Source organism: Gopherus evgoodei, unplaced genomic scaffold, assembly GCF_007399415.2.
Source record: "Gopherus evgoodei ecotype Sinaloan lineage unplaced genomic scaffold, rGopEvg1_v1.p scaffold_47_arrow_ctg1, whole genome shotgun sequence".
Classification (NCBI taxonomy): Eukaryota; Metazoa; Chordata; order Testudines; family Testudinidae; genus Gopherus; species Gopherus evgoodei.
The window spans coordinates 702,353-729,391 of NW_022060068.1; the positions used below are offsets into that span (position 1 = coordinate 702,353).

The following is a 27,039-nucleotide window of genomic DNA, read 5'->3' on the forward strand; positions in this document are numbered from 1 at the left end:
GGCTGATCAGCCAAGCGCTGGCCCCCGTTTCTCCAGCAGGCGGAGGGGGCAAGTGAAAGTTGACAGCCAACACAGAAGCTGCATTTTCTCCATTTTCTTTTCTCTCCCCTTTCGTGTGCGTTTGGCTTATTTTGCCTTCTGTGAAATGGGATCAGACTTTAGCAGTAACAACCGCTCTAGCTCATCCATCTAATTATGTCTGTGTTCTGTTACTATCACCTGTGATACCCCTCAAACAAGGGGGGGTCCTTCTAAAATCTCTCCCCAGCTAAGGGAAAGTGAGAAGGAATGTTGTTACAATGAGAGCCTGATTTAATACTTAACCTTTCCAGCACTGCAACTCTTATTCCTTCTGTTCTGTGCCTTTAATACCAGGTTAACAAGAGTGCTTAGAGGAGTGTTTGCCACGGAGCTAAGCAGGCTGTGGTCCCTGGATACCAAACCTCAAACCTTGTTTAAAACTGTTTAATGTTGGACAGTGACTGGGTCATGCTTACACCTTACATCATGTCCCTGGCCTCTGTTTGCCAGAAGCTGGGAATGGGCGACAGGGGATGGATCACTTGATGATTCCCTGTTCTGTTCATTCCCTCTGGGGCACCTGGCATTGGCCAGTGTCAGAAGACCTGATACTGGGCTGGATGGACCTTTGGGCTGACCCAGTATGGCCGCCCTTATGTTCGGGGCACACAGTCCATCTAAATCAATACGAGGTACTGGGGGCTGCTCCACATGGAGCCGTTGTGTGTGGCAGGCTGGGGTGTAACTCTAAAGCACACTAGGCTGATGCACACTCACTGGCCAAGCAGGCCCTCCTGCCGTGCACTAATGGCGCCATAGTGCACTCTGACCTACCGCTGGGTGAGCACGAGGACCGACAGTGCGCTGTGCAGCAGGCCAGGTGGCTCTAGATTTACGTCCCAGCTTGCCGCGCACTAAGGAAGCTCTCTACACATGCAGTACGATACAGGGCACTGTCTACACCAATACAGCTGCGCCGCTTCAGTGCAGCTAGTGAAAACACTCGATGTCGACGGGAGAGAGCTCCTGTCGCTATAACAAAACCACCTCTGTAGGCGGCAGAAGCTGTGTTGGGGAGAAGCTCTCTTGCTGACATAGTGCTGTGCACACCGGCGCGCTTGGGGTGTAACTCATGTCGCTCAGGGGCTAGTTTATTCACACCCCTGAGTGACATCAGTTATGCCAGCGTCAGCTATGTCTACACTAGTCTCCATGTGGACAAGCCCGAAGCCCTGCTTGACGCTCCCCACTGATGTCAGAGAGCTACACCACAAGGTACTTATCGCTAGGTCGATGGGAGAGCTTCTCCTGCCAACCCAGCTACCGCCTCTTGGGGAGCTGGGATACCTACGCCACAGGAGAAGCTCCCTCACCCATCGGCGTAGGAGCACCTTCACTAGGCGCGACAGGTCGGAGCTGCACCAGGGCAGCTCTGTAAGTGGAGACAAAGCCTTACGTCAAACACCTTGCAAACGCCACGTCTAGTACATACACAATCACCTTTATCAAGCAAACCTGGAATCTCCTCTTAGCAGGACACCAGCTGTGTTTGAGAAGACCTATTTTCCATAAACCTATCTCGACCGGCATTATGATATTCCTGTCCTTCAGTTTATCCCCAGAATCCTGTCTCACTTTCCCAGGACGGGTGCCAGGCTAATGGGCCCATATCATCCCTTTTGCCTTCACCCAGAAGCAAGGCTGGGGGTAACACTGGGGAGTCCCTTGCAAGTGCACAAATTGGTAGTGTCTGGTAAATTCAGTTCGCTAGTTCCCATAATCTCCCAGAACACACATTGCCCAGGCCCACTTCCCTGTGTCTCATCAGACGATCCTTTATCCATGTTTAATCCAGGTCTCCACTACATCCTAAATGTCCAGACCTCCTCTTGAGAGCAGCTCTGGATCCCAGCCATTTTAGAGCCATCACTTCTGCCACCCCCTGCTGGTTTATCTGTGTCCATATCGTGCTCTCTCTAGCTCAACCCATCCCGCTTACCTGGGATGACCCCTCGGTAGGAAGTCATTAGCCTAATGACAGCAAAGCAGTGCGGTCAGGAGCAGTGTTTCTCAGCGGGGCAGTGGGAGGGAGGGGATGTCAGCAACCCCCAGGAGGTCCTAAAGCACTGAACACTTTATTATAATCTAAAGCCAAGAAAATCTGGCTCCTCCACTCCCTGCACCTCCAGCCTGTTGAGACCAAGTTTTCCCTGCCAGCCTTCCAATACCAGGGTTATCACTGCTACACTTTCTTCTCTTACTTCAGTGGGTCCTGTTACCCAGAAGGTGAATCCCCAAACCCTCAGCTCTCGGATAGCCCTTTCCCTGGAGCCCAAGGGGCTTTGCAAAGGGGGAGCAGGATTATTACCTAGCTTACAAAAGGGGAAGGACTCAGTGGCAGAGTCAGCCGGGGCCCTGCCCACTAGACCACTCTTCCCTCTTCTAGGACCATGAGAGGAAGAAATCACGCCCGGCCGCAGTGGATTGCATTGCACCCTTGTGTTCCTTCACTTCCACTCCAGCTGCCCCTTGCTCCAACCTGCCCCTCCCTTGTCAGCAGTGCACTGTCCTTTCCAAACCTCCTTCCATGCCCCTTCCTCTGTGAGCACAGTTCTTCTCCTCCTCCTCCTCCCATTCCCCTGCACGCAGCTCCAATCCATCCGGCCACACAGCCCCTGCCAAGCTTGCCCTGGAGAAACGGGGTGGGAAGGGAGAGCAGTGTGTGCAGCATCTCTCCCAAGGAAGGCTCCGGCTGCAAGCCCCTGGAGCCCCCTGCTCCGTGCAAGCGAAAGCAGCAGCGTTTCTATCCCAGCTGTTCCCATGCTCTGTTCCCTTTCTCGGGGCAGCTGCTCCAGCCAGCAGTTCGGCTGCTCCCCTCCCCATAGCACATCTAGATACAAAGGATTCAACTGGATTTCCTCTGCCTCCCAGTACATTTGCAATTGCCCGTTTCTCCAGCTGTGCAATCCCTTTGGCTCACACAGACCCCCTGGGGGAGCCAAGCACTCCAGCGAGCCAGTTGCAGGTATCTGGGGCTGCAGGTGCCAGAGCACCGTATCTGCGGGAGAGCGAGGGGGTAGGGACAGGCGCTGCGCTGCAGTTACCATCTTGGAAGACTCTCTCGACGTTCAGGCCATAGGTGGCACAGGTCTCATAGTACGTGCAGCGCTTCAAATCGTTGGAGAGTTTGCGGGCCCGGGAGTCATCGATGACACGGGGATTTGTGGCACTGATCGCGTCTGGAACCCAAAGAGAGGAAGAGATAGAAGACAAGTCTCCACACCCCCATCCCACCCTGGAACCCCCCAAGATACCAGAGTCCCACAGCACATTCCCGGGGTCCCTCCAGCCCCATCCAGGGCTGGGATAACCAGCCCCAAAGCCCAAGCCCCTTCTGTCCCGGCTGAGATAGGCAGCTTCCACAGCACGTCACTGGAAACATGGCAGCCCTCATCCTCCCCACCAGCCCTGCCTCCAGATCCCCCAGTTCCACAACCCACGCCGGGGGTCCGAGGACTTGGGTCAGGAAGGTACCGTCCCCAGCTGCAGACACCACTGACGATTCTCTGCTAGCTTTAATTCCTTGTAGCCCAATCCTAGGACTTTCTCAATCCCCACTCAAGCACTGGAGCTCTGGCTACAGCACCCCCACTGCCACATCCTCCAGCCCCCACTCCCACTCCCACGCGCAGAACAACCTCCCCAGCCCCTGCCGTTCTGTCTACAATCACAGGCACACATCAAGGTTTTAGAAGTCCCGGAGCTCAGGCTGTCCATGCCGAAGTCCCTCGCCCCTCCCGCCTCCATGAGTGTTGGTTAATAAGCGTAGGACCCGTGCAAGGCCAGACTGGGCCTCGTGGCCGCATGAGGCACCCTGCGCGAGGCAGAGGCAGTAATACTAACGCCAGCGCTAGGCCTTTGCACTCAGAGAGGTGTCGCTACCACCAAGGCTTGAGAGCCCAAGTCGCAGCCTGAGCCGCCAGGCCCACAGGCTTCCTGGAGACCCGAGTTCCAGGCCGGCTGCCAGGCTGGGATGCTGGCTGCCAGCTGCAGGCTAGTGCAGACACACCCCAGGCTCCTTGTTTGCCCCCTTCTGCTGCAGGATGGCCAGCTTCTGCCTTGTGCCCCTGATTCTGACCCAAAGGAAAGCTCCTCCTGGCTGAAATCCCCTGGCCTGTCCCGCCCACGGGAGCCCCCATGCAGCCAGTCACCTTCCCTCAAGCCCACTGTGCCAGCCTGGGCAGGTCTGTCCGACCTATCTCCTCCTCTGCATCTGGCACTGGCAGGACCTGGAGAAGTTTCCCCACACCCACCGTCTTCAGTCTCTGCCCAGGGCCCCGAGAGATTCATACGTCCATCACCGGCCTTTACTGGGGCTGAGATCCTTGGTGAACCCCTAAGTCCCCCTCTCCACCCTCTGCCCGACTCCAACCTACTGCAGGGGGGTGCCAGGATGCCTCGGGGGGCCAAGAGCCAGAGTGGGGAAGGTGCCGGACGCCTCAGGGTGCCTGCAGGGGAGGGAGAGGCAGCAGCTGGCACCCTGTGGCCTGGTGTTTGATGTTCCCGGCAGGGCTCGCCACCCCAGTGCAGGACAGGCTGGGTCGGGGGAGCGACTGGCCCCACACGGAGTCCCTGTGAGCCCCTTACAGGCCCGGCCAGCCCTGGCACCCCAGGGTGTCCCGGCAGCACTCGCCCTGGGTCCCTCTCACCTTGTGTCCCCACCAGGACCATGGGCACCTCGGCCGTGCTGCGGTAGCTGCAGAGCCGCAGGAAGTAGTTATACACTGTCTGGAAGCTGATCTCGTCCTCCAGGCTGAAGACAAACACCACAGCGTCCACCCAGGCGGCAAACTGGGGAGACACCGACCATCAGCCCAGCACCTGCCCCATCAAACCCCTGTCCCGCTCCCTGCTCCCCTGCACCTGCCTCATTGAGCCTCTGCAGCCCTGCGCCTGCCCCACCGAGCCCCCACCCTGATCCCTGCAGCCCTGAGCCTGCCCCGCCGAGCCCCCACCCTGCTCCCTGCAGCCCTGAGCCTGCCCCGCCGAGCCCCACCCTGATCCCTGCAGCCCTGAGCCCGCGCCGCCGAGCCCCCACCCTGATCCCTGCAGCCCTGAGCCCGCCCCGCCGAGCCCCCACCCTGATCCCTGCAGCCCTGAGCCCGCCCCGCCGAGCCCCCACCCTGATCCCTGCAGCCCTGAGCCCGCCCCGCCGAGCCCCCACCCTGATCCCTGCAGCCCAGCGCCCGCCCCGCCGAGCCCCCACCCTGATCCCTGCAGCCCAGCGCCCGCCCCGCCGAGCCCCCACCCTGCTCCCTGCAGCCCTGAGCCCGCCCCGCCGAGCCCCACCCTGCTCCCTGCAGCCCTGAGCCCGCCCCGCCGAGCCCCCACCCCGCTCCCTGCAGCCCTGAGCCCGCCCCGCCGAGCCCCCACCCCGCTCCCTGCAGCCCTGAGCCCGCCCCGCCGAGCCCCCACCCCGCTCCCTGCAGCCCTGAGCCCGCCCCGCCGAGCCCCCACCCCGCTCCCTGCAGCCCTGAGCCCGCCCCGCCGAGCCCCACCCCGCTCCCTGCAGCCCTGAGCCCGCCCCGCCGAGCCCCCACCCCGCTCCCTGCAGCCCTGAGCCCGCCCCGCCGAGCCCCCACCCCGCTCCCTGCAGCCCTGAGCCCGCCCCGCCGAGCCCCCACCCCGCTCCCTGCAGCCCTGAGCCCGCCCCGCCGAGCCCCCACCCCGCTCCCTGCAGCCCTGAGCCCGCCCCGCCGAGCCCCCACCCCGCTCCCTGCAGCCCTGAGCCCGCCCCGCCGAGCCCCCACCCCGCTCCCTGCAGCCCTGAGCCCGCCCCGCCGAGCCCCCACCCCGATCCCTGCAGCCCTGAGCCCGCCCCGCCGAGCCCCCACCCCGATCCCTGCAGCCCTGAGCCCGCCCCGCCGAGCCCCCACCCCGATCCCTGCAGCCCTGAGCCCGCCCCGCCGAGCCCCCACCCCGCTCCCTGCAGCCCTGAGCCCGCCCCGCCGAGGCCCACCCCGCTCCCTGCAGCCCTGAGCCCGCCCCGCCGAGCCCCCACCCCGCTCCCTGCAGCCCTGAGCCCGCCCCGCCGAGCCCCCACCCCGCTCCCTGCAGCCCTGAGCCCGCCCCGCCGAGCCCCCACCCCGCTCCCTGCAGCCCTGAGCCCGCCCCTCCGAGCCCCCACCCCGCTCCCTGCAGCCCTGAGCCCGCCCCGCCGAGCCCCCACCCCGCTCCCTGCAGCCCTGAGCCCGCCCCGCCGAGGCCCACCCCGCTCCCTGCAGCCCTGAGCCCGCCCCGCCGAGCCCCCACCCCGCTCCCTGCAGCCCTGAGCCCTCCCCGCCGAGCCCCCACCCCGCTCCCTGCAGCCCTGAGCCCGCCCCGCCGAGCCCCCACCCCGATCCCTGCAGCCCTGAGCCCGCCCCGCCGAGCCCCCACCCCGATCCCTGCAGCCCTGAGCCCGCCCCGCCGAGCCCCACCCTGCTCCCTGCAGCCCTGAGCCCGCCCCGCCGAGCCCCCACCCTGCTCCCTGCAGCCCTGAGCCCGCCCCGCCGAGCCCCCACCCTGCTCCCTGCAGCCCTGAGCCCGCCCCGCCGAGCCCCACCCTGCTCCCTGCAGCCCTGAGCCCGCCCCGCCGAGCCCCCACCCTGCTCCCTGCAGCCCTGAGCCCGCCCCGCCGAGCCCCACCCTGCTCCCTGCAGCCCTGAGCCCGCCCCGCCGAGCCCCACCCTGCTCCCTGCAGCCCTGAGCCCGCCCCGCCGAGCCCCACCCTGCTCCCTGCAGCCCTGAGCCCGCCCCGCCGAGCCCCCACCCTGCTCCCTGCAGCCCTGAGCCCGCCCCACCGAGCCCCACCCTGCTCCCTGCAGCCCTGAGTCTGCCCCACCGAGCCCCACCACGCTCCCTGCAGCCCAGCGTCCCTCACACCACACTGGGGTCAGCACTGACTGAGGGGAGTGCACCCCCTGCTGAGCCCCACCCTGCTCCCTTTTAAGCGTTTCCTGGTCTCCCATCCAGCCCTGCTGTGAGATCCAAACCCCTGACACCTCCAGGAGAGGACCTTGTCCCGGGCTGACGGCCAGGCCAGCAGCCTCCTCTCCTTCCCTAGGAGCTCACTGCTCCTTGCACTGGGCTCTCAAGGGGCAGGAGTAGTGCCGGGGAGAGGGGGGCTCTTACCTGGAGCTCGGGGGGGCCCCCTTCATCTCGAATCAGCAGCAGGTAACTCTGACCATCCACTACAATCTCCTTCTTAAACCGGCCACCTGGGGACAAGGCAAAGCAGCGCACTGAGCCTAGGGTGGGGAGTGAATGGAGGGCGCACACCTCCAGGGACACACCTGACGAGAGGCAGCTGGGTGGGCAGGCGCCTGGGGCAGCTGTGAGGCTGGCACTGCACACAGAGATGTCTAGCAGGGGGGTCCCCTCTTGAGCCAGGGACTAGAGTCAGAGCCCATCCTGCCCTGCCGAGCTCAGCATGGGGCCAGCCCCCAGGAGGGCGAGGCCCTTACCTTCTGGGGACTCCTCCTGCACGTATGTGCCAGTCAGGTAGCGATGCACCAGGGCCGACTTGCCACTGGACAGGTTCCCCACGATGCCCTGCAACACAAAGGTGTGTGAAAGCACCCTGCCCCCTCGGAGCTAATATCACCAGAGGGCCCGGCCGATCGACATGGGGCCAGCACTGGCCACCTGAGAGGGCTGTGATGAACTAGGAATGTTCTTAATGTTTTCTCTGAATACTGTGTTGGTGCCTCAGTGTCCCCATGGCAGTTCTTAAGTATCTGGCAGAGCCAAGGGCCAGTGCACCTAAATGCCTGGCACTCTGTCTCCTAACAACTGATGGCCTGGGCCCCTCCTCTGCAAAGGTGCCAGCTGAAGGTGTTAGAGACAAAAGGATCAGGTGACCTCCTGGCCCGGGAAAGGGGCTGAGCAGAGAGGAGGGGCTGGAGGGGGTTGTTAGTCTGGAGCTGGCTGGAGACGAGGAGTGAAGTGCAGACGTGGGGGTCTGGCTCACTGCCCCCCAGAATGGATCCGGCCGAGGGGTCCAGTTCGCTGTATCTACAAGCTCTGTGTTAGACCCTGTTCCTGTCATCGAATAAACCTCTGTGTTACTGGCTGGCTGAGAGTCACGTCTGTCAAGTGGGGATGCAGGACCCTGTGGCCCCCCCAGGACCCCGCTGGGGTGGACTCACTGTGGGAAGCGCACGGAGGGGCAGAGGATGCTGAATGCTCCAAGGAGAGAGGAGGTGAAGCTGTGTGAGCGTCTTGCCCTGAACAAGTCTGCTCCAAGGGAGAGGAGGCTCCCCAAAGTCCTGACTGGCTTGGTGGGGAGCAGTTCCAGAGCATCACCCGGGGACTCCGTGACAAGGGCCCAGCCACTGCATGCCCCGGCTTGCCATCCAGGAGCACTGAGCAGCCTGGAACTGGACGGGAGCAGAAAGCAGATGCCGGAGCCCTGCTGGCTCAAGGGAGGGTGGCTGAAAGCAAGTGGGCTTCCCGTTGTACTGCAGAACAGCTACCGCCACCACAGGCCGAGCACCAGCCCCCCCTCCACTGGCCCCCAGGTCTCCCGTTGCTTTGATGGACGCTCGTGCTGGAGACCCTTCTCCGGCCCACACCAACCTCCCAAGGGCCACACGACCAGTGAGGCAGAGAAAGCGCCTGGCTGTGGGTCTGGCCACAGCTGCTCCCTGGGGTCTCAGAAGGGGGGGGAGAGATCTGCCCTTTCTTCACCAGCAGCAGCGCACACATTTACAAGCGAGGCTGGCTGCGCTGCCTGGAGTTATGGTTGCCCGACACAACCCATTATAAGCCCATTGCTAAGGACTTTGCCGAACTTGAGCTGCCTGGGCTGAGATTTGCGAAGTCGGTGCCTGCTTCTGGCTGGCTCATTCAGGGCGTCTCCGTAATAACTTGCTGCTCGTTTGGAGAGCAAGCTCAGCCGCCAACAGGTAGAACCATTTCTCTGGAGAGCTCCAGTGCCTCGAGGGGTTGTAGCAGGTACTGGAAAGTTGGCAAGAGGATAGTCCGGGGGTCAGGGAGGCACCTTCTACTGTCTGGGAAAACCTGGGCAGAGGTGGCCAAGTTCTAACCTGTAGAGCAGACAATCCCCACTTGCACATGTACAGTGCAGCTGAGCGCTGGCTTGCGCCTTCCTTTTCGGAACTGTCCATCTGCACTGAGCATGCTCCTCCAGCCCCCACACAGAGACAACATGGATCCTTCAGGTGCTGTTCTCCCCCGGCCTACGGGACGCAGCGCTTGGCCAGGAGCCAGGAGAGTTCTTATTGCACCTCTTCTCCTGGGTGCATGTCCCTTTCTGCTGACTAAGGCCTCGCTGCCCCACACTGGGACGTGGGCCAGTATCAGCCTGTTACTTCGCAGCGCTGGGAGCGTAACACAGCGTCTAACGGCGCAGACCCAAGTCTCAGCTGCTTAGCCCTGCCTGAGGTTAAGATTTTGCCACAAGTACTTTTAGTAAAAGTCACAGACAGGTCATGGGCAGCAAACAAAAATTCACAGAAGCCTGTGATGTGTCCTTGACCTTTACTAAAAATACCCTGGGGGGCTAAACGTCAGATCCCCGCCGGGGGATAGCCACTGGCCACTGCTCCTGCGATGGAGGCTGACCCAGCCCGGCCGCTGCTCCTGGGCAGGGGGTGACAGTTGCTCCAGCTCCACCGAAGAAGTCGTGAAGGTCCATAAAAGCCACAGAATCTGTGACCTCTGTGACACAGTCGGATCCTTAGTCACGCTGCCTCGCAGAAAGAACCTGCATATCTTTGGCCTTGGCCATGCTGTCTGTAAAGTGGGGCTACTCGTCTATAAATAACCCAGTGTGTTTTGTATCTGTCTCTAGTGGCTGCTTCAAAGAGGATATAACCTACCACTGCTGCTAGCTAGGTGCACTGCACCCAGAAATCCTGAGTTCAAACCCTGCTAGTGACAGAGGCAAAGATGCTTACAGTTGTATATAAATGAATTTTTCCCTCCATTTTTCTGTTTTCAAAAAAAATGCTAGTAAATTCCATCTCCATAGCTAGGAAACCCGTGCACTGAACGAGGCATGGTCCTGTGGGAACTCACCCAGACAAACCCAGTGCCAGAGTAGACACCCCAGGGATGAGGAAAGGCTCATTTCTGGCATTTCTGAACTCCCGAGTGCTCAGCTTTGTAAACCTGGCCCCATTCTCTTCTGACAGTTTTGTGTGTGGATGGATAAATACAGCATGCTAGGAGTCAGCATCCAGGTGCTGCATCCCATCAGCTCTCCCCCTCCACCCTAAGCCCAAATGGTCCTGACCCATGGAAGAGTGGACAACCTGATCAATCTGGCTTAGAGTAACTTTGTGTGACGGTATGACAGCGCCATGCAGTGTGTGGCTGGGTGAGGGTTAACCCCGTGAGGAACAGCGACCATGCCACGACTGTCCATCCACAAAGGACACACCGCTGGGCTGCTCTGTGCCCTATTTTCTCCTCCTCCCCAGCTGCCAGAAGGAGGATGGCTGCTATGACTCTACAAGGACATGTGATGAGACCACATCTCTACACTCCAACTTGGGACGTGCTGGACCCTGGCGAGAGGGATCTGTGGCCTGTGCATGGAACACCTGGGGATTCCAAGCTGTGAGCAAGTGCAATTTGCCCCCAAGAATCTGCAGCCTGCCTGTATCATCTCTTAGGGTGAGAATCTGCTACTCATATCCAGTCTATCTAGCATATTAAGCTTAGTTTGTGTCTTTTGTTTATTTGCTAGGTGATCTGCTTTGATTTGTTTGCTATCCCTTACACTCACTTAAAATCTCTCTTTTATAGTTAATAAACTTGGTTTTGCTTTATCTAAATGAGTGAGCTGGAGTGAAGTGCGTGGGAATCATAACTCCGGGGCAAAGGCTGTTGTATATTCCTCTCCACATTGAGGGAGTTCCCTGTGCAGCGCAAGATGGTATAATTCTGGGTTTCTACTCCAGAGGGTTGCGCACCTAGGGAGCTGGGAGTTGCCTTAACTGTAGCCCTCCTATGCAGGAGCTGGTCAGAAAGACTGCATGTAACTGCAGCTGGGTGCATCCCTACCTGTGTGTGTGCTGGTGAGCATGCAGGCTGGAGGGCTTTGTAGCTTGTCACAGCAGTGCAGTGTGAGAGGGAGCCCAGACTGGAGGGTCATGGGGCTCAGTGGTACCCCAGTTCCAGGTGGTACCCCAGGGGGAACCCGTCACACCCATCCCATGCCCAGGCCAGCTGTTCCAGTGGGGAATTATCCTTGCTGGGAAAAAAATTGTTTATTTCCAGTTTGAACTTTACCGACATCAACTTCCAGCCACTGGCTCTTGTTCTACCTTCATCTGGGAGATCAAATCTCCTCCCCGCTTAGGCACTTCTGGACTGTGAACCGTCCCTTTGCTAAGCTAAGCAGAATGAGCTTCTCCAGTCTCTCTCTACAGGACAGGCTTTCCAGACTTAAAATCCCTGAAGTTCTGTGCAGACAGAGAACAAGTCCCAGACATGCTGAGGTGCCAGACCCAGCTCCAGCACCAGCCAGGTGGGGTGCTGGCAAGAGAGCACCCACTGAGGGCCCTGGGAGACTGGGCAGGACCTAGCCACGCCAGGAGCTCTTTGCTGGTGTGATGCACCGGGAGAGCTAACTCCTGTTCTGAGCACAGCCTGGCCATGCTGCACACCCAGTGAACTGCATGGATGGGGCTCAGGCTCACAGGGACCTGCCCAAAGTCCCACAGAGAGTCTGTGGCAGAGCCCAGAATTGAATCTGGGTCCCCCGACTCCCAGCCAGGTCCTGAATCCTAAGGCCAAGTATGAGATCCACCGTCAGTGGGAGGGAAATCCAGATACCTCAACACTGCTGCCATGCCCAAGGCCACACACAGGAGTGCCCTGAACAGTGCGAGGCTGCACACAGGGAGGGAAATGGAGCAGCCAACAGTAAGGCAGAGGGGAGGGGAGAGGAGCTTGGTTCTCCCAGGCACCTATCACCACATAACAGGACACCAGGAACAGACAGGGGCTGAATGGAGACAGACAATGGGACAGCTGACTGGTGGGGGGGGCAGGGACTCCATCACACAGGGTGAATCCCGACCGGGAGTCTCTCTAACACACCTGCGCTAGCTGGGCTGGGCTGAAGGATTCCCTGGATGAGGGGCCCTGCCCTGGACCCTGCAGGAGGCTGGATGGGATGGGCAGAATGGTCCCTGGGGCTTTCACGTCTAAGGACCCAATACCAGCCAAGCAGTGACAAAATGAGAGTTTTCTTAATGTTTTGTATGAATACGGCCTCAAGGTGCCTCGGTTTCCCTTGTGTTTTGCACCAGTCTCCAGGTGGTGGGATAAGGGTGTGTGATCAGAGACCCCTAGAGGGCAGGTGTGACTGCCAGAGAATGCCGGGGTCAACACTCTGTCCTGGCAACTGATGGCCGGACCCCCTGCCCTGAGTTGGAGAACAAAGTGAGAGGTGGAGACCAGGTGACCAGTTGGCGGGAGTAGAGGCAGCTGGGTGTGCCTGAGGCTGGGTGGCTGGAAACTGGTCAGTCTCCTGGTTGCGACTTGTGGGGAAGGGGAAGCCCAGGGCTCTGGATCCCCCCAGGATGGACTTGGCTGTAACTTGCAGTTTCCTGTGCTAACGAGCTCTGGTCTATACTGTGCTCCCGACGACTAATAACCCGTCTGTGTCACATGCTGGCTGGGAGTCCCTGCTGGCTGCGCTTTGGGGGGCAGAGCCCTTGGGAGGGGGTGAGGCTCCCCAGGTGTTCTCTACTCGCTGCAGGGTGCTCCTGGTGCGAATAGGGACTGAACGCTCTGAGGTCAGACCCAGGAGGAGGGGGCTTGCCCTGGTGAGCGCGCACCCCAGGGGAGTCACACTGCCCGAGGGCCCCGTCTGACTTCATTCCCAGGGTTGCAGAGGACCCAGCCCATGCAGCTGACACCATCCAAGGGGACATGCACATGGCAGGCCTGCCCCACCTCCCGCAGAGCAGGGGGGCCTCACTCCCACGGCTCACAAGTAGGCACACGCCCCAGCCACAGGCCCTCCGAGGGGCTCCACGGGCAGAGCAGGCTGGGCCAAGCACTCACCACTTTGAGCTCAGGCACCGAACGGCTCAGGGTCCATTCCTGGCTGTTCACAAATGAGTCTGCGGAACAGAGAAAAGAGGCCGTCAGCCCCTGGCTGGGGAGAGGAGTCCTCGGCCCCCAGCATCCCCACCCTGCCTACCCTCTGCCCGCAGGGACGCCCTGGGCTCCAACACCCCCCCAGCACAGCGGCCGCCTCCCTACCCGGGCTCAGAGAGGCTGCTCGCTGGGGGGGGGGGGAGCAGCACAGAGCCCTGACTGAGCCCAGCAGCCACCAAGACATAGCCCCGGGTCTGCACTGGGAGCACCCCTTCCCCAGCACCCCCCAGACCAGCCTGTGCAGGGGTGACCGCCAGGGGCACTAGGACCATGTGGCACCCCCTTCCCCAACCCTGTGGGCTGGAGGGAGAAGGAAATTCCAGGGAGGAGCCAGGTCCTCGAGGCCAGCAGCAGGCAGACAGCTGCTGGCTGCAGCACTGGGTGGGAAAATCAGCAGGAGCCAGGAGCCGGGTGACCAGACGGCAAGTGTGAGCAATGGGTGGCCGGGGGGGGAGGAGGGGAAGGAACAGGCTCCGATATGAGACAAAGCCCCGAATACTGGGACTATCCCATAAAATCAGGACAGCTGGTGACCTGGGCTGGGGATACACCCAGAGCTGTGATGCCAGGGGGCAGGTGAGGGGACGCAGCGCGAGGAAAGAGGCAAGTGGGAGGTGGGGGAGGGCCCAGGGGGAGGAGCAGGGAAGATGCAGCCAGAGCTGTGATGCCTGGGGGCAGGTGAGGGGACGCAGCGCGGGGGAAGAGGCAGGTTGGGGGGGGGGGAAGGGGAGGGAAGGGGTGGGGAGGGGAGGGGCAGCCAGAGCCGTGATGCCAGGGGGCAGGTGAGGGGACGCAGCGCGGGGGAAGAGGCAGGTGGGAGGTGGGGGAGGGCCCAGGGGGAGGGGCAAGGAAGAGGCAGCCAGAGCCATGATGCCTGGGGGCAGGTGAGGGGACGCAGCACGGGGGAAGAGGCAGGTTGGGGAGGGGGGAAGGGGAGGGGAGGGGTGGGGAGCGGAGGGGCAGCCAGAGCTGTGATGCGAGGGGGCAGGTGAGGGGACGCAGCGCGAGGGAAGAGGCAGGTTGGGGAGGTGGGAGGGGAGGGGCAGCCAGAGCCGTGATGCCAGGGGGCAGGTGAGGGGACGCAGCGCGGGGGAAGAGGCAGGTTGGGGAGGGGCAGGGGAGGGGCAGCCAGAGCCGTGATGCCAGGGGGCAGGTGAGGGGATGCAGCGCGAGGGAAGAGGCAGGTGGGGAAGGACCCAGGGGAGGGGCAGGGAAGATGCGTCTAGAGCTGCAGGAAACTCGTCAGCAGCACGTTTTATACTGTGGGCTGGACTTTCCCCCGGACGCTGACTGGCCATTCACTCCAACCTGGCCAGTCTGCTCACCTCAGGCTCTGTGCAGCCGCTCTGCCCCCTGTTCGGCTGCCCCCCCCTCGTTAAACCCCAGCCAACGTCAGAGCCAGGCCAGAGGCTGCCTCACCCTGTCCATTGCCCCAGCCTGTGCCAGTTCTGGAGGGAAGGGGCTGTTACTGCCTGTGCAACGCCCAGCACCCCAGGCACCATCGCTGGCCAGGCCCGTGGCACTCAGCCCCGACCCTCCTCCCATTCCCCATGGTGCTGCTGCCTCCGCTGCACCCCGGAACCAGGCTATACAGCCCCCCTGCACCGGCCGACTTCTCCCCACACAGAGAACAGCACCCACACCCTCTGCATGCACCCCCAGCCATGCAACAGTGGGATCCAATGGCCCCCAGCCCACTTCTCTGGCACCTGTGGCTCCTCCCCTGCCTAAGAACCACCCGACAAGTTCAGAACAGTGCCACCCAAACCAGTTGTGCAAGTCGAGCAGCTGTGGGTCCCGGCCCGGCCGATGCTTCACCCCTCAGCCCCCCCTCACACGGGACACCCAGCACAGGACACGCCAGCAATAGAAGGGTTTCCAGCCCAGCCCCATAGGCAAGCCTCGGTCTCCTGTACATGCAGGGGGGCAGCATGACAGGCATGCACCCCATGGCAATGGGGCGTGGTCTGGGAACACAGGAAACCCTCCCCTGCCCCGCCAGGCCGGTCTCCATCAATCACCAATGACAGCCAGCCCTTACCTAGTGCAGCAGGAGCTCAAAACGCTTCACAAAGGAGGTCAGTGTCATTAACCACATCTTACAGATGGGGATACTGAGTCACAGAGAGGCAAAGGGACTCGCCTGAGGTCCCCCCTGCCAGGGCAGAGCTGGGAAGAGAACCCAGGTCTCCTGGGTCCTAGGTCAGTCCTCACACAGCTGCCTCCCACCAGCCCCGTCAGGAGCACAGAGCTGCAGAGCAGGGTCCCTCCTAGCCAGGAAGCTCAGCAGGATCCAGCACGGGAGCCATTTTTCTATCCCTTTCAAACAATGGAAATTAAATGCAACAACCTGGGCCGGTAACCGCTGAGCCCCCGTGGCCTCTGCCCCCATCACCGCCTCTGGGGCAGGAAGGCTGCATCATCCAGGCCAGCTTGGGCTGCTGGCCAGTGCTTTGAGCCAGCAGCCGCCATGGTGCCACGACACAGCTGTCTGCACCCCCTGCAATGGCCGACGGCACTCAACTGGGGCCCTTAGCACTTGATGGGGGATTTAGGGTCCCCGAGAAGGGGAGCTCCTGTTGCAGGAGGTGGAGGCTGCCCTGCCCCTTCTGCCTGGTCCACGCCCACTACTGCACGAGCACTCACCACCGCACCCTGCCAATTAGGCATGCACAGGGGCTCCTCACTGCACACACTCCACTGCACCCATACCCTCACTGAGCACACTGCACCCACCGCATTAGCGTGCATGCACACTCACCAGTGTACCCACACCACTGCGCCACACCCACTACTGTGCATGCACCCTCACTGGTGCACTCATATCACTGCACCTGCACAGTCCGGAGTACATGAGCACTCACCTGTGAGCCTGCACCACTGCACCCCTGCTTGCTAGCAGGTGTGAGCCCATTCGTGCATGTGCAAGCTGGGCCACTTCTCAGCTCACAAATCTCTCCACGGGACAAAGCGAAGCCCACAGGCGTGGGGGGATGGAACCGGAGCTGTGTCGGGGCCAAGTCTCCCAGTGACCAGCCTGAGCTAGCCCATTGTGGGGGGATGGAGGACGCGTCTGACGTCCCAAATCAGGTCCCTTTAAGTCACTCTGGGTCCCACCTTTCAGCAGCCATCACACAAGGGCTGAAATGAACCTCCTGGGTCTTTGATGCCAGTCCTCATGGCCAGCTGTTACCCATCACAAAACTCACCACGCTCCGCCTTTAAGCTCCTTTGTACCCACTGCTCCTATTGGGAGGCTTGTCCAGAATCTGCCTCTTCCCAGGTTAGAAACCCGCTTCTCATTTCCTGCCTCAGTCTACTCCCTGACCGTTCGTCCACATTTGTTCTTGTGCCAACATTGTCCATTAGCTTCACCAGCTCTTCCCCCTCCCTCGCATTTACACTGACGTACTTCTAGGGCAATCAGATCCCATGGGCCTTCATTGTGCTGGGCTAAAGGAGCCAGCCTCCTCTCCGGAGACCACCCCTCCAATCAGAGATTAGCCTTGCTGCCCGTCACTGCACCTGCTCTAGTCTGGATCCCGCTTTCTTGAACACAAGTGACCAGAACTGCACGCAGCACTCCAGGGCCTTGTGCAACGGCATTAATACTTCCCTGTCTCGACTGGACATACCTTGCCTGATGCAACCCTAGAACTTGGCTGCATCTCATTCTGTGACTGACTGATACACTCAGGTCTTTCTCCTTCTCCCTAGCCAGAGCTCCAAGCCCGGGACCCCTCCCTTGTTCCGTCCCCACTCTGCCACTTCCCCCTGATGCTCTACCCCTATTCTAAGACCAAAAGCAAATCTGTGAACATCTCGTCAGACTTCCTGGGTAACCCAGGCCATAGGTCTTCCCTGAATTCCCTCCTGTTTGAACCTTGCAGAGAAATAGCCCAGCACAATTTAAAACCTGCCAGTGATGGATAATCCATCATAACCCTTGGGAAGCTGTCCCAAATGGTTAATTACCCACACGGTACAAAAAGGTTCCGGTTATTTCCAGTCTCTACTTGTCTAGCTTCAACTCCAGCCATTGGATCGTGTTATATCTTTGTCTGCTAAATCGAAGAGCCCATTATCAAAGACTTGTTTGCCATGTTAGGTAGTTATAAAGTGTGATCAAATCACCCCTAACCGTCTCTGTGTTAAGGTAAAGAGACAGACTGTGGGAGATCAATCACCGAAGGCAGGTTTGTAATCCTTTAACCATCTTCTCTGAGCCCTCTCCGATTTGTAAACATGCTTCCTGAATAGTGGGCACCAGAACTGGACACAGGATTCCAGCAGTGGTCGCACTACGGCCCAAGAAAGAGGTCAAAGAACCTCTCTGCTCCTACTGGAGAGTCCCCTGGTTATGCACTCTAGGATCCCATTAGCCCTTTTGGCCACAGCAAGACACGGGGAGCTCGTGTTCAGCTGATTATGCATCACCACCTGCAACTCTCTGCCTGAGTCGCTGCTTCCCAGGATAGAGCCCCCAGCCTGTCAGAGTGGTGCGCATTCTTCACTCCTGGATGTGAACGTTTACATTCAGTGGTGCCAAGATGCACATTGTTTGCTTGCACCCAACTTACTGACCGATCCAGATCACCCTGGGTCAGTGCCCCGTCCTCTTCGTTATTTACCACTCCCCCAGTCTGTGAGCCATTCACAAACTTTATCAGTGACAATCTCATGTTTTCTCCCAGGTCATTAACAAAAAAAGCATGGGGCCAAGAACTGCACTAGAACCTCAGAGTTACGAACTGACCAGTCAGCCACACCCTGCGTTTGGCACCGGACATGCGCAATCAGGCAGCAGCAGAGAGACACACAAAAGACCACACCCCACGTTTGGCACCGGACGTGCGCAATCGGGCAGCAGGAGAGAGATACAAAAAGCCACACCCTGCGTTTGGCACCAGACGTGTGCAATCAGGCAGCAGGAGAGAGACACACACAAAAAGCAAGTCCTGTGCTGTGCTGTGTTAAACATAAAGAGCTACTTTGCTTGACAAGATGCTGATTGACATCACCCTTCATTAGTTTTTCATTAATCAAATCCCGTATCAGCTGGTCCATTACTGTTCCCGGGATGCAAGGGCTGGCAGGACTACCCCAGTTACCCTTGTCTAGGCTGGCACATTACCTTTCTTCCAGGGAAAAGCCCTTTTGCTCAGAGTTAGACTCTAACCTTTCACCCACATTTCAGGTGTTTAAAAAAAGGCGCCATTACAAAAATATGCCATTCACAGCTGAGCTGCCATGTTTTAGTTTGATTTTCCTTGGCAGAGGGGGCCCCTGCTAGCTCAGCGGCCTTGCACTTGTTTTTGTTAATGCCATTAGTGCTCGCTGGCATCGAGGGAGGGAGTGAGCATGTCCACAGAGAGCTCACAGCAGGTATCAGCATGGCAGGGAAAAGGGAAGGACCCAGCTGTTGGGAGAGGGACTTTTCTGTCTGCATAGCCAAGTAACTGGTTTGTATGACTTCAGTTCCAGCCTGGACACTAGCCTGACACAGTCTGATCCTTTGGGGCTCCAAATGGCACGAGCTGCGAGTCCTCGGGACCAAGAGAAGCTGGCATCAACTTTGCAAAATCACCTGGCTCAGCATGTCTGCGCCTCCAGTATTTGTGGGACTTGCCAGATGGGAAGGGGCAGATCTTCATCTGCACAAATCACCTAATCTAACCTGACTGGGCAGTCAAGGCCTTGCTTCCATTGGCCAAAGGAGGTGCTACACGAGGCAGGACACACCAAGCCCATGTCTTGAAGCCTGAACTCTGACACCACTGAGATCTGGGTTCCCTCCCCCCCAACCGGCTGCCAGAAACGCAGGAACCAGCAATACCTGCAGCTCTTTGCAGAGATCAGCAGGCTCTGAAGACTGGTCCTATCAAGCCCAGCCAGCCACTCAGTCCATGACTGTGGATCGGCTGAGCGAGGCAGATCACCGGCTAATCTGTCCGGCTTGAGCACCGGCTTCTTCCAGCAGCAGGAAGTCACCACAACCACCTCGCAGAAGGACTTGCAGCTTTTTGGTTTTAGTTTGATTTTCCTTGGCAGAGGGGGCCCCTGCTAGCTCCGCGGCCTTGCACTTGTTTTTGTTAATGCCATGAGTGCTCGCTGGCATCGAGGGAGAGAGCGAGCATGTTCACAAAGAGCTCACAGCAGGTATCAGCATGGCACCCCCAGACACCAGAACAGCCCGAGGTCAAACCACCACCTGTCTAAGAGAGCCCACGCGTCTCTCGAGGGGCTGGAGCTGTCCGTCTGTGTACACCCGAGGATGTAGCGACTTCCATCTAGAGTTAAATGTACCCAGTTCTGTTAGCCACGCATTGGGCTGTTCTGAGAGCAGAGCACATCTGTGGGCAAGCAGCTCATTGCCAGCATGGGAACTGCAACCCAACACGTGGGGTTTGGTTCGCTCCCCCTCTGGACCCTGTTTAAACCTCCCTGGCACAAAGCCCAGTGTGGGGCTGACACTTCAATGGACGGTCCCCTCCCAGCTGGTCCAGGGTCGGAGTAGGAATCGTTGGGGATAGTAATTTGTCTGATTCACCTCACAATTGGACGAACTGGATGAATTTGATGTTTATTATTAATGGGATTTTTCTTTGGTTTTCCATTTCCCTTCACTAATATAAAACAGTATAGAAAACTGGAAGCCGGGGCGGAGGGGAGGTATTGACTGTTTCTGCCCCAGACGTCCAGGATCTCGAGAACCTACAAGGAAAGAGACCTATGACCTGCCCTTATCCTCTCTGATCCTCACAGCTGGCAATATGGCCTCCCTTGGACCACATGAATTTTATTATAGCCAAATGCAACTTCTAGAAACCAGGCCTGTAGGTCGCGCAAGCTGGGGATCTTGTGTCTCACAGTGACGGCTCAGAGCGGCTCTCTGATGGTGGAGGGCTCTTTTCTCCAGCAGGCAAAGACAGAACAAGATCCAACAGCTGGAATTTGTAGGCAGCAAAGTTTAAACTTGAAACGAGGTGCTGATGTGTAGCGGTGAGATTAACTAACCCCTGAGTACTGATCTGAGCCCTGGTGGAGTTACCATCCCTTGGCGCCTGTAAATTGGAACCAACGTCTCTTTCGAAAGAGCCCCTCTAGCTCAGCCGCAGGATAGCTGGCTGGTGTCCAAGGAAGGAAAAGGAATTGCCTCCACCGCAGAGGGGGCTCTGGGCAGAGGTCTGCGCTGCGTAACAGAAGCCCATCTCCACCGTCAAGGAACAGGGCTGGGAAAAGTCGGAAAATCAGACACGACGAGCACTTGCTGCGACCCAAGGGCTGTGTTAAGACATAGCTAGTAAGCCCAGGAGACTGGAACCCAAAGTTAACGGAGCACAGTGGGTGGGCTGGAAGTCAGACCTAACTGGAGAACAAACTAATGAGAGCTGGGCTGTTCCACCACCATCCCCTGGTGGCACCTTCCGATGGAGATTCTGCTGGGCAGGGCAGGAAGGGGAGTCCAAATGGCTGAGACGGTGGAGTGAAAGGAGCCAGCTTCACCCGGGGCTGCCACCCCCAAGGTCTCCCAGGACCCAGGCCTTCCCTGTCCAGATCCTGGGAGACATCCTGACCAGACCAGTCCAGAGAGAGGGACCCAGGTGATAGCGCCACCTCCACCATCTGCAGCTAAACCCCAAACACCATGCGAGACGTGGGTTCCTGCCCCACATCAGTTCCCCCCGTGTTTCTTCTCCTTCCTAGCCCTCTCGTTTTGCCTTCTGTGTAATAATCTGGCTTTGCTGGCCAATGCAGTCTCTTCTGCGGCACTGCTGAGCCTGTGACCAGAGGGAGCTGAAAGCCAGCACAAAAAGGGCCGATGCGGGGACAGGTTCCCAGGTGTCAGAGTGGCAGATCCAACCATGCTGCGCCCGCTCCAGCAGCAAGGCTGCAAGCGACAGTCGGCACCAGAGATAAACGCTGCATGTTCTGTCTTTGCTGTTCATTCCTGCTCCCTTCTGCGAGTGTTTGGCTTAAAGAAAGCAGGACTGGGCTTTACCAGCAGCAGCCCAGCCCAGCTAACTTCTTTTCTCCCCCAAAGGGGCAGTTACTGCCATCTTTATCATCATCTTAACGACCGTCACACAGGGAGGAAGAGCTCCTTCGCAGCTCCCAGGGAAAGGAAATATGCGCCTTACTCAATGTTCTACAGTTCACTTGCTGTCGCTGTTTTCCTGCATTTTCTGGGTCTTCACCAGCCGGTTACAGAGATTACCGTGGGGCCAAGCAGGCCAAAGTTTGTGCACTCCAAGCCCTGAACCATTTCACTGGTCAGTGCTGGACAGGGACAGGGGAATGGGAACATGGGACTTTGGGCCCCAGTATTCCATTGAAATTAACCCAACAGAAGGCTCTCGCCCGGGTGTGCAGGACAACAGATGGTTCCTTCTGCCTCTACCAAGTACAACAGCCACTCCACGAGCCATGTCTAGAAGCTCCGTGCAGCTACTCAGCACACGGGAGTGGGGGTTGGGGAGAGGACGCAGGCTACACGGCCCAGACTGCTCCTTGGACTGGCGACCTCCCTGCAGCTAGCAGTGGCAGCAGGTGCTGCTCAGCCAGCCAATTTCTGTGTGCAGGCATCTCTTCCCCACGCAGACCCAGACTGACAGCCCTGCCAAAGGAGGGCACTTAATAATTACCTAACTCCAGAGTCACTGAGGGACTAATCAGCACATTGAACATCCAGGCACCGAAATCTCAGCCCTAAAACTAGTCCAGAGGCTGAACAAACCTGCTATGTCCACAGAATCATAGAATATCGGGGTTAGAAGGGACCTCAGGAGGCATCTAGTCCAATCCCCTGCTTAAAGCAGGACCAACCCCAACTAAATCATCCCAGCCAGGGCTTTGTCAAGCTGGGCCTTAAAAACCTCTAAGGAGGGAGATTCCACCACCTCCCTAGGTAACCCATTCCAGTGCTTCACCACCTTCCTAGTGAAATAGTGTTTCCTAATATCCAACCAAAACCTTCCCCACTGCAACTTGAGACCATTGCTCCTTGTTCTGTCATCTGCCACCACTGAGGATAGCAGAGTTCCATTCTCTTCGGAACTCCCCTTCAGGCAGTTGAAAGCAGCTATCAACCCCCCGCTCATTCTTCTCTTCTGCAGACTAAACAATCCCAGTTCCCTCAGTCTCTCCTCATAAGTCATGTGCCCCAGCCCTCTAATCATTTTTGTTGCCCTCTCCTAGACTCTCTGCAATTTTTCTAGATCTTTCTTGTAGTGTGGGACCCAAAACTGGACACAGATCTCCAGATAAGGCCTTATCAATCCTGAACAGAGGGGAATGATCACATCTCTCGATCTGCTGGCAATGCCCCTACTCATACAGCCCAAAATGCTTTTAGCCTTCTTGGCAACAAGGGCACACTGTCGACTCAGCTCCAGCTTCCCGTCCACTGTAACCCCTAGGTCCTTTTCTGCAGAACTGCTGCCTAGCCAGTTGGAGGATTGGGCCAAAAGAAATCTGATGAGGTTCAACAAGGACAAGTGCAGAGTCCTGCACTTAAGATGGAAGAATCCCATTCACTGCTATAGACTAGGGACCAAGTGGCTAGACAGCAGTTCTGCAGAAAAGGACCTAGGGGTTACATGGACTAGAAGCTGGAGATGAGTCGATAGTGTGCCTTTGTTGCCAAGAAGGCTAACGGCATTTTGGACTGTATAGGTAGGGGCACTGCCAGCAGATCGAGGGACGTGATCATTCCCCTCTATTCGACATTGGTGAGGCCTCATCTGGAGAACTGTGTCCAGTTTTGGACCCCACACTACAAGAGGATGTGAAATAATTGGAACGAGTCCAGTGGAGGGCAACAAAAATGATTAGTAAAAGCAGCAAAGAATCCTGTGGCACCTTATAGACTAACAGACGTTTTGGAGCATGAGCTTTCGTGGGTGAATACCCACTTGATCTGAGGAAGTGGGTATTCACCCACGAAAGCTCATGCTCCAAAACGTCTGTTAGTCTATAAGGTGCCACAGGATTCTTTGCTGCTTTTACAGATCCAGACTAACACGGCTACCCCTCTGAAAAATGATTAGGGGGCTGGAGCACATGACCTATAAGGAGAGTCTGAGGGAACTGGGATTGTTTAGTCTGCAGAAGAGAAGAATGAGGGGGGATTGGATAGCTGCTTTCAACTACCTGAAAGGGGGTTCCAAAGAAGATGGATCTAGACTGTTCTCAGTGGTGGCAGGTGACAGAACAAGGAGCAATGGTCTCAAGTTGCAGTGCAGGAGGTTTAGGTTGGATATTAGGAAACACTATTTCACCAGAAGGGTGGTGAAGCAATGGAAGGGTTACCTAGGGAGGAGGTGGAATTTCCTTCCTTGGAGGTTTTTAAGGTCAGGCTTGACAAAGCCCTGGCTGGGATGATTTAGTTGGGGATTGGTCCTGCTTTGAGGTCCCTCCCAACCCTGAGATTCTATGATTCTATGAAATGCCTGGGACAACTACACCCTCCTCCTGGAAGCTGCACCAAGGTCCCCTCACCACTCCAAAGGCCACCCACAGAAATGACAACTGGGCACTGCCAGGTGAACCAGAAGGGAGAAAACTTCCCTCCTTGGAGCCAGGATCACACAGTGGTCCAGCGAGTCAGGCATACTGCAAAGTCAGTGATGGGTCTCTTCCCTCACATGCTCCAGAACACGCCTCGGTCTGCAACTCTGGCATTTGTTTGTATGGGTCAGTGTCAGCCCATTCTTTAAGGACCCTGACACAAGCCAGACAGCACCGGTTGCTGATGTGCACACCTGGTGTCTTCAGCACTGCCTCAGGAGCAGATTTGTAACCAGCGATCCCTGGCCAGGTAAGTCTCTGCCAAGCATGCCCTTCATGGAAACATCACGGGAAATCCCCACTTAGATCTGCTCCCATGGTGAGTTACCCTCACTACCAGAAATCAGAGCCTAAAACTGTCGTGCCATCGGTTCTCATGCTGCCTTTGTCTGCCAGGTTAGAGAGACGTCTGCTCTCAGCCATCTCCTCCCTAGGGAGGCTTTATACACCAGGGCCCAGTCATCCTTAACCTTCTCTAGTAACACCAGGTTGATGGAGCTCATATTTAGCTTGTGGTCCACTATGACCCCTAGATCTCTTTCTGCCTTACTCCTTCCTAGACAGTCTCTTCCCATTCTGTATGTGTGAAACTGATTGTTCCTTCCTAAGTGGAGCACTTTGCATTTGTCTTTATTGAACTTCATCCAGTTTACCTCAGACCATTTCTCCAATTTGTCCAGATCATTTTGAATTTTGACCCTGTCCTCCAAAGCAGTTGCAATCCCTCCCAGTTTGGTGTCATCTGCAAACTTAATAAGTGTACTTTCTATGCCAACATCTAAGTCGTTGATGAAGATATTGAACAGAGCCGGTCCCAAAACAGATTCCTGCGGAACCCCACTTGTTATACCTTTCCAGCAGGATTGGGAGCCATTAATAACTACTCTCTGAGTACCGTTATCCAGCCAGTTATGCACCCACCTTATAGTAGCCCCATCTAAATTGTATTTGCCTAGTTTATCGATAAGGATATCATGCAAGACCGTATCAAAAGCCTTACTAAAGTCTAGGTATACCACATCCACCGCTTCTTCCTTATCCACAAGACTCGTTATCCTATCAAAGAAAGCTATCAGATTGGCTTGACACGATTTGTTCTTTACAAATCCATGCTGGCTATTCCCTATCACCTTACCATCTTCCAAGTGTCTGCAGATGATTTCCTTAATTACTTGCTCCATTATCTTCCCTGGCACAGAAGTTAAATTAACTGGTCTGTAGTTTCCTGGGTTGTTTTTATTTCCCTTTTTATAGATGGGCACTATATTTGCCCTTTTCCAGTCTTCTGGAATCTCTCCCGTCTCCCATGACTTTCCAAAGATAATAGCTAGAAGCTCAGATACCTCCTCTATTAACTCCTTGAGTATTCTAGGATGCATTTCATCAGGCCCTGGTGACTTGCAGGCATCTAACTTTTCTAAGTGATTTTTAACTTGCTCTTTTTTTATTTTATCTTCTAAACCTTCCCTCTTCCCATAAGCATTCACTATTTTGGACATTCCTTCAGACTTCTCAGTGAAGACCGAAACAAAGAAGTCATTAAGCATCTCTGCTATTTCCAAATTTCCTGTTACTGTTTCTCCCTCCTCACTGAGCAGTGGGCCTACCCTGTCCTTGGTCTTCCTCTTGCTTCTAATGTATTGATAAAAAGTCAATTTATTCATAAATGATCTGGAGAAAGGGGTAAACAGTGAGGTGGCAAAGTTTGCAGATGATACTACACTACTCAAGATAGTTAAGACCAAAGCAGATTGTGAAGAACTTCAAAAAGATCTCACAAAACTAAGTGATTGGGCAACAAAATGGCAAATGAAATTTAATGTGGATAAATGTAAAGTAATGCACATTGGAAAAAATAACCCCAACTATACATACAATATGATGGAGGCTAATTTAGCTACAACGAGTCAGGAAAAAGATCTTGGAGTCATCGTGGATAGTTCTCTGAAGATGTCCACGCAGTGCTCAGAAGCGGTCAAAAAAAGCAAACAGGATGTTAGGAATCATTAAAAAGGGGATGGAGAATAAGACTGAGAATATATTATTGCCCTTATATAAATCCATGGTACACCCACATCTTGAATACTGTGTACACATGTGGTCTCCTCACCTCAAAAAAGATATTCTAGCACTAGAAAAGGTTCAGAAAAGGGCAACTAAAATGATTAGGGGTTTGGAGAGGGTCCCATACGAGGAAAGATTAAAGAGGCTAGGCCTCTTCAGCTTGGAAAAGGGGAGACTAAGGGCGGATATGATAGAGGTCTATAAAATCATGAGTGATGTGGAGAACGTGGTAAGGAAGTTATTTACTTATTCCCATAATACAAGAACTAGGGGTCACCAAATGAAATTAATAGGCAGCAGGTTTAGAACAAATAAAAGGAAGTTCTTCACACAGCACACAGTCAACCTGTGGAACTCCTTGCCTGAGGAGGTTGTGAAGGCTATGACTATAGCAGGGTTTAAAAGAGAACTGGATAAATTCACGGTGGCTAAGTTCATAAATGGCTATTAGCCAGGAAGGGTAAAGAATGGTGTCCCTAGCCTCTGTTCATCAGAGGATGCAGATGGAGGGCAGGAGAGAAATCACTTGATCATTGCTTATTAGGTTCACTCTCTCTGGGGCACCTGGCATTGGCCACTGTCGGTAGACAGATACTGGGCTAGACGGACCTTTGGTCTGACCTGGTATGGCCACTCTTATGTTCTTATACTACAGGAGGTTTAACAGCAGCTACCAAAGTTAATAATTTTTAAATCAATAGGTCCAGATAACTTGCACCCAAGAGTTTTCAAAGAGCTGTCTGAGGGGCTCGCTGGACCATTCATGTTGATTTTCAGTAAGTCTTGGAACACTGGGGAAGTTCCAGAGGATTACAAGAAAGCAACTGATGTGCCAATATTTATAAAGGGTAAATAGGATGACCCAGGTAATTGTAAATCTATCAGTTTGCACTGATCCTGGGCAAAATAATGGAGTGGCTGATCTGGAACTCAATCAATAAAGGATTAAGGGAGGGTAATGTAATTACTGTCAATCAACACCAGTTTATGAAAAGTGGAGCCTGTCAAACTAACCGGTTATCTTCTTTTAATGAGATTACCAGTTTGACCGATAAAGATAATAGCATTGATGTAATAGACTTGGACTTGTAGAAGGCATTTGACTTGATCCCACATGACACTCCAAGAAACTCGAACAAATGAAGAATTAACCTGGTGCCCATTCAATGGATTAAAAGAAGACTGACTGATAAGTCTCCAAAT

The 27,039-nt window shown here is 56.5% G+C and overlaps 1 protein-coding gene across 3 annotated transcripts in view; it reads right to left on the minus strand.

Annotated features, from left to right (window-relative positions):
• AGAP3 (ArfGAP with GTPase domain, ankyrin repeat and PH domain 3) overlaps window positions 1–27,039 on the minus strand; it is a 228,033-nt gene that overhangs the window by 131,665 nt on the left and 69,329 nt on the right. For all 3 annotated transcript variants that reach the window (XM_030546568.1, XM_030546569.1, XM_030546570.1), the window contains exons 2-6: window positions 13,108–13,166; window positions 7,527–7,614; window positions 7,195–7,280; window positions 4,731–4,872; window positions 3,126–3,260 (exon numbers count right to left, since the gene is read on the minus strand). In XM_030546568.1, coding sequence (XP_030402428.1) covers window positions 3,126–3,260; window positions 4,731–4,872; window positions 7,195–7,280; window positions 7,527–7,614; window positions 13,108–13,166 — 510 coding nt within the window. The remainder of the gene's footprint in view (window positions 1–3,125; window positions 3,261–4,730; window positions 4,873–7,194; window positions 7,281–7,526; window positions 7,615–13,107; window positions 13,167–27,039) is intronic.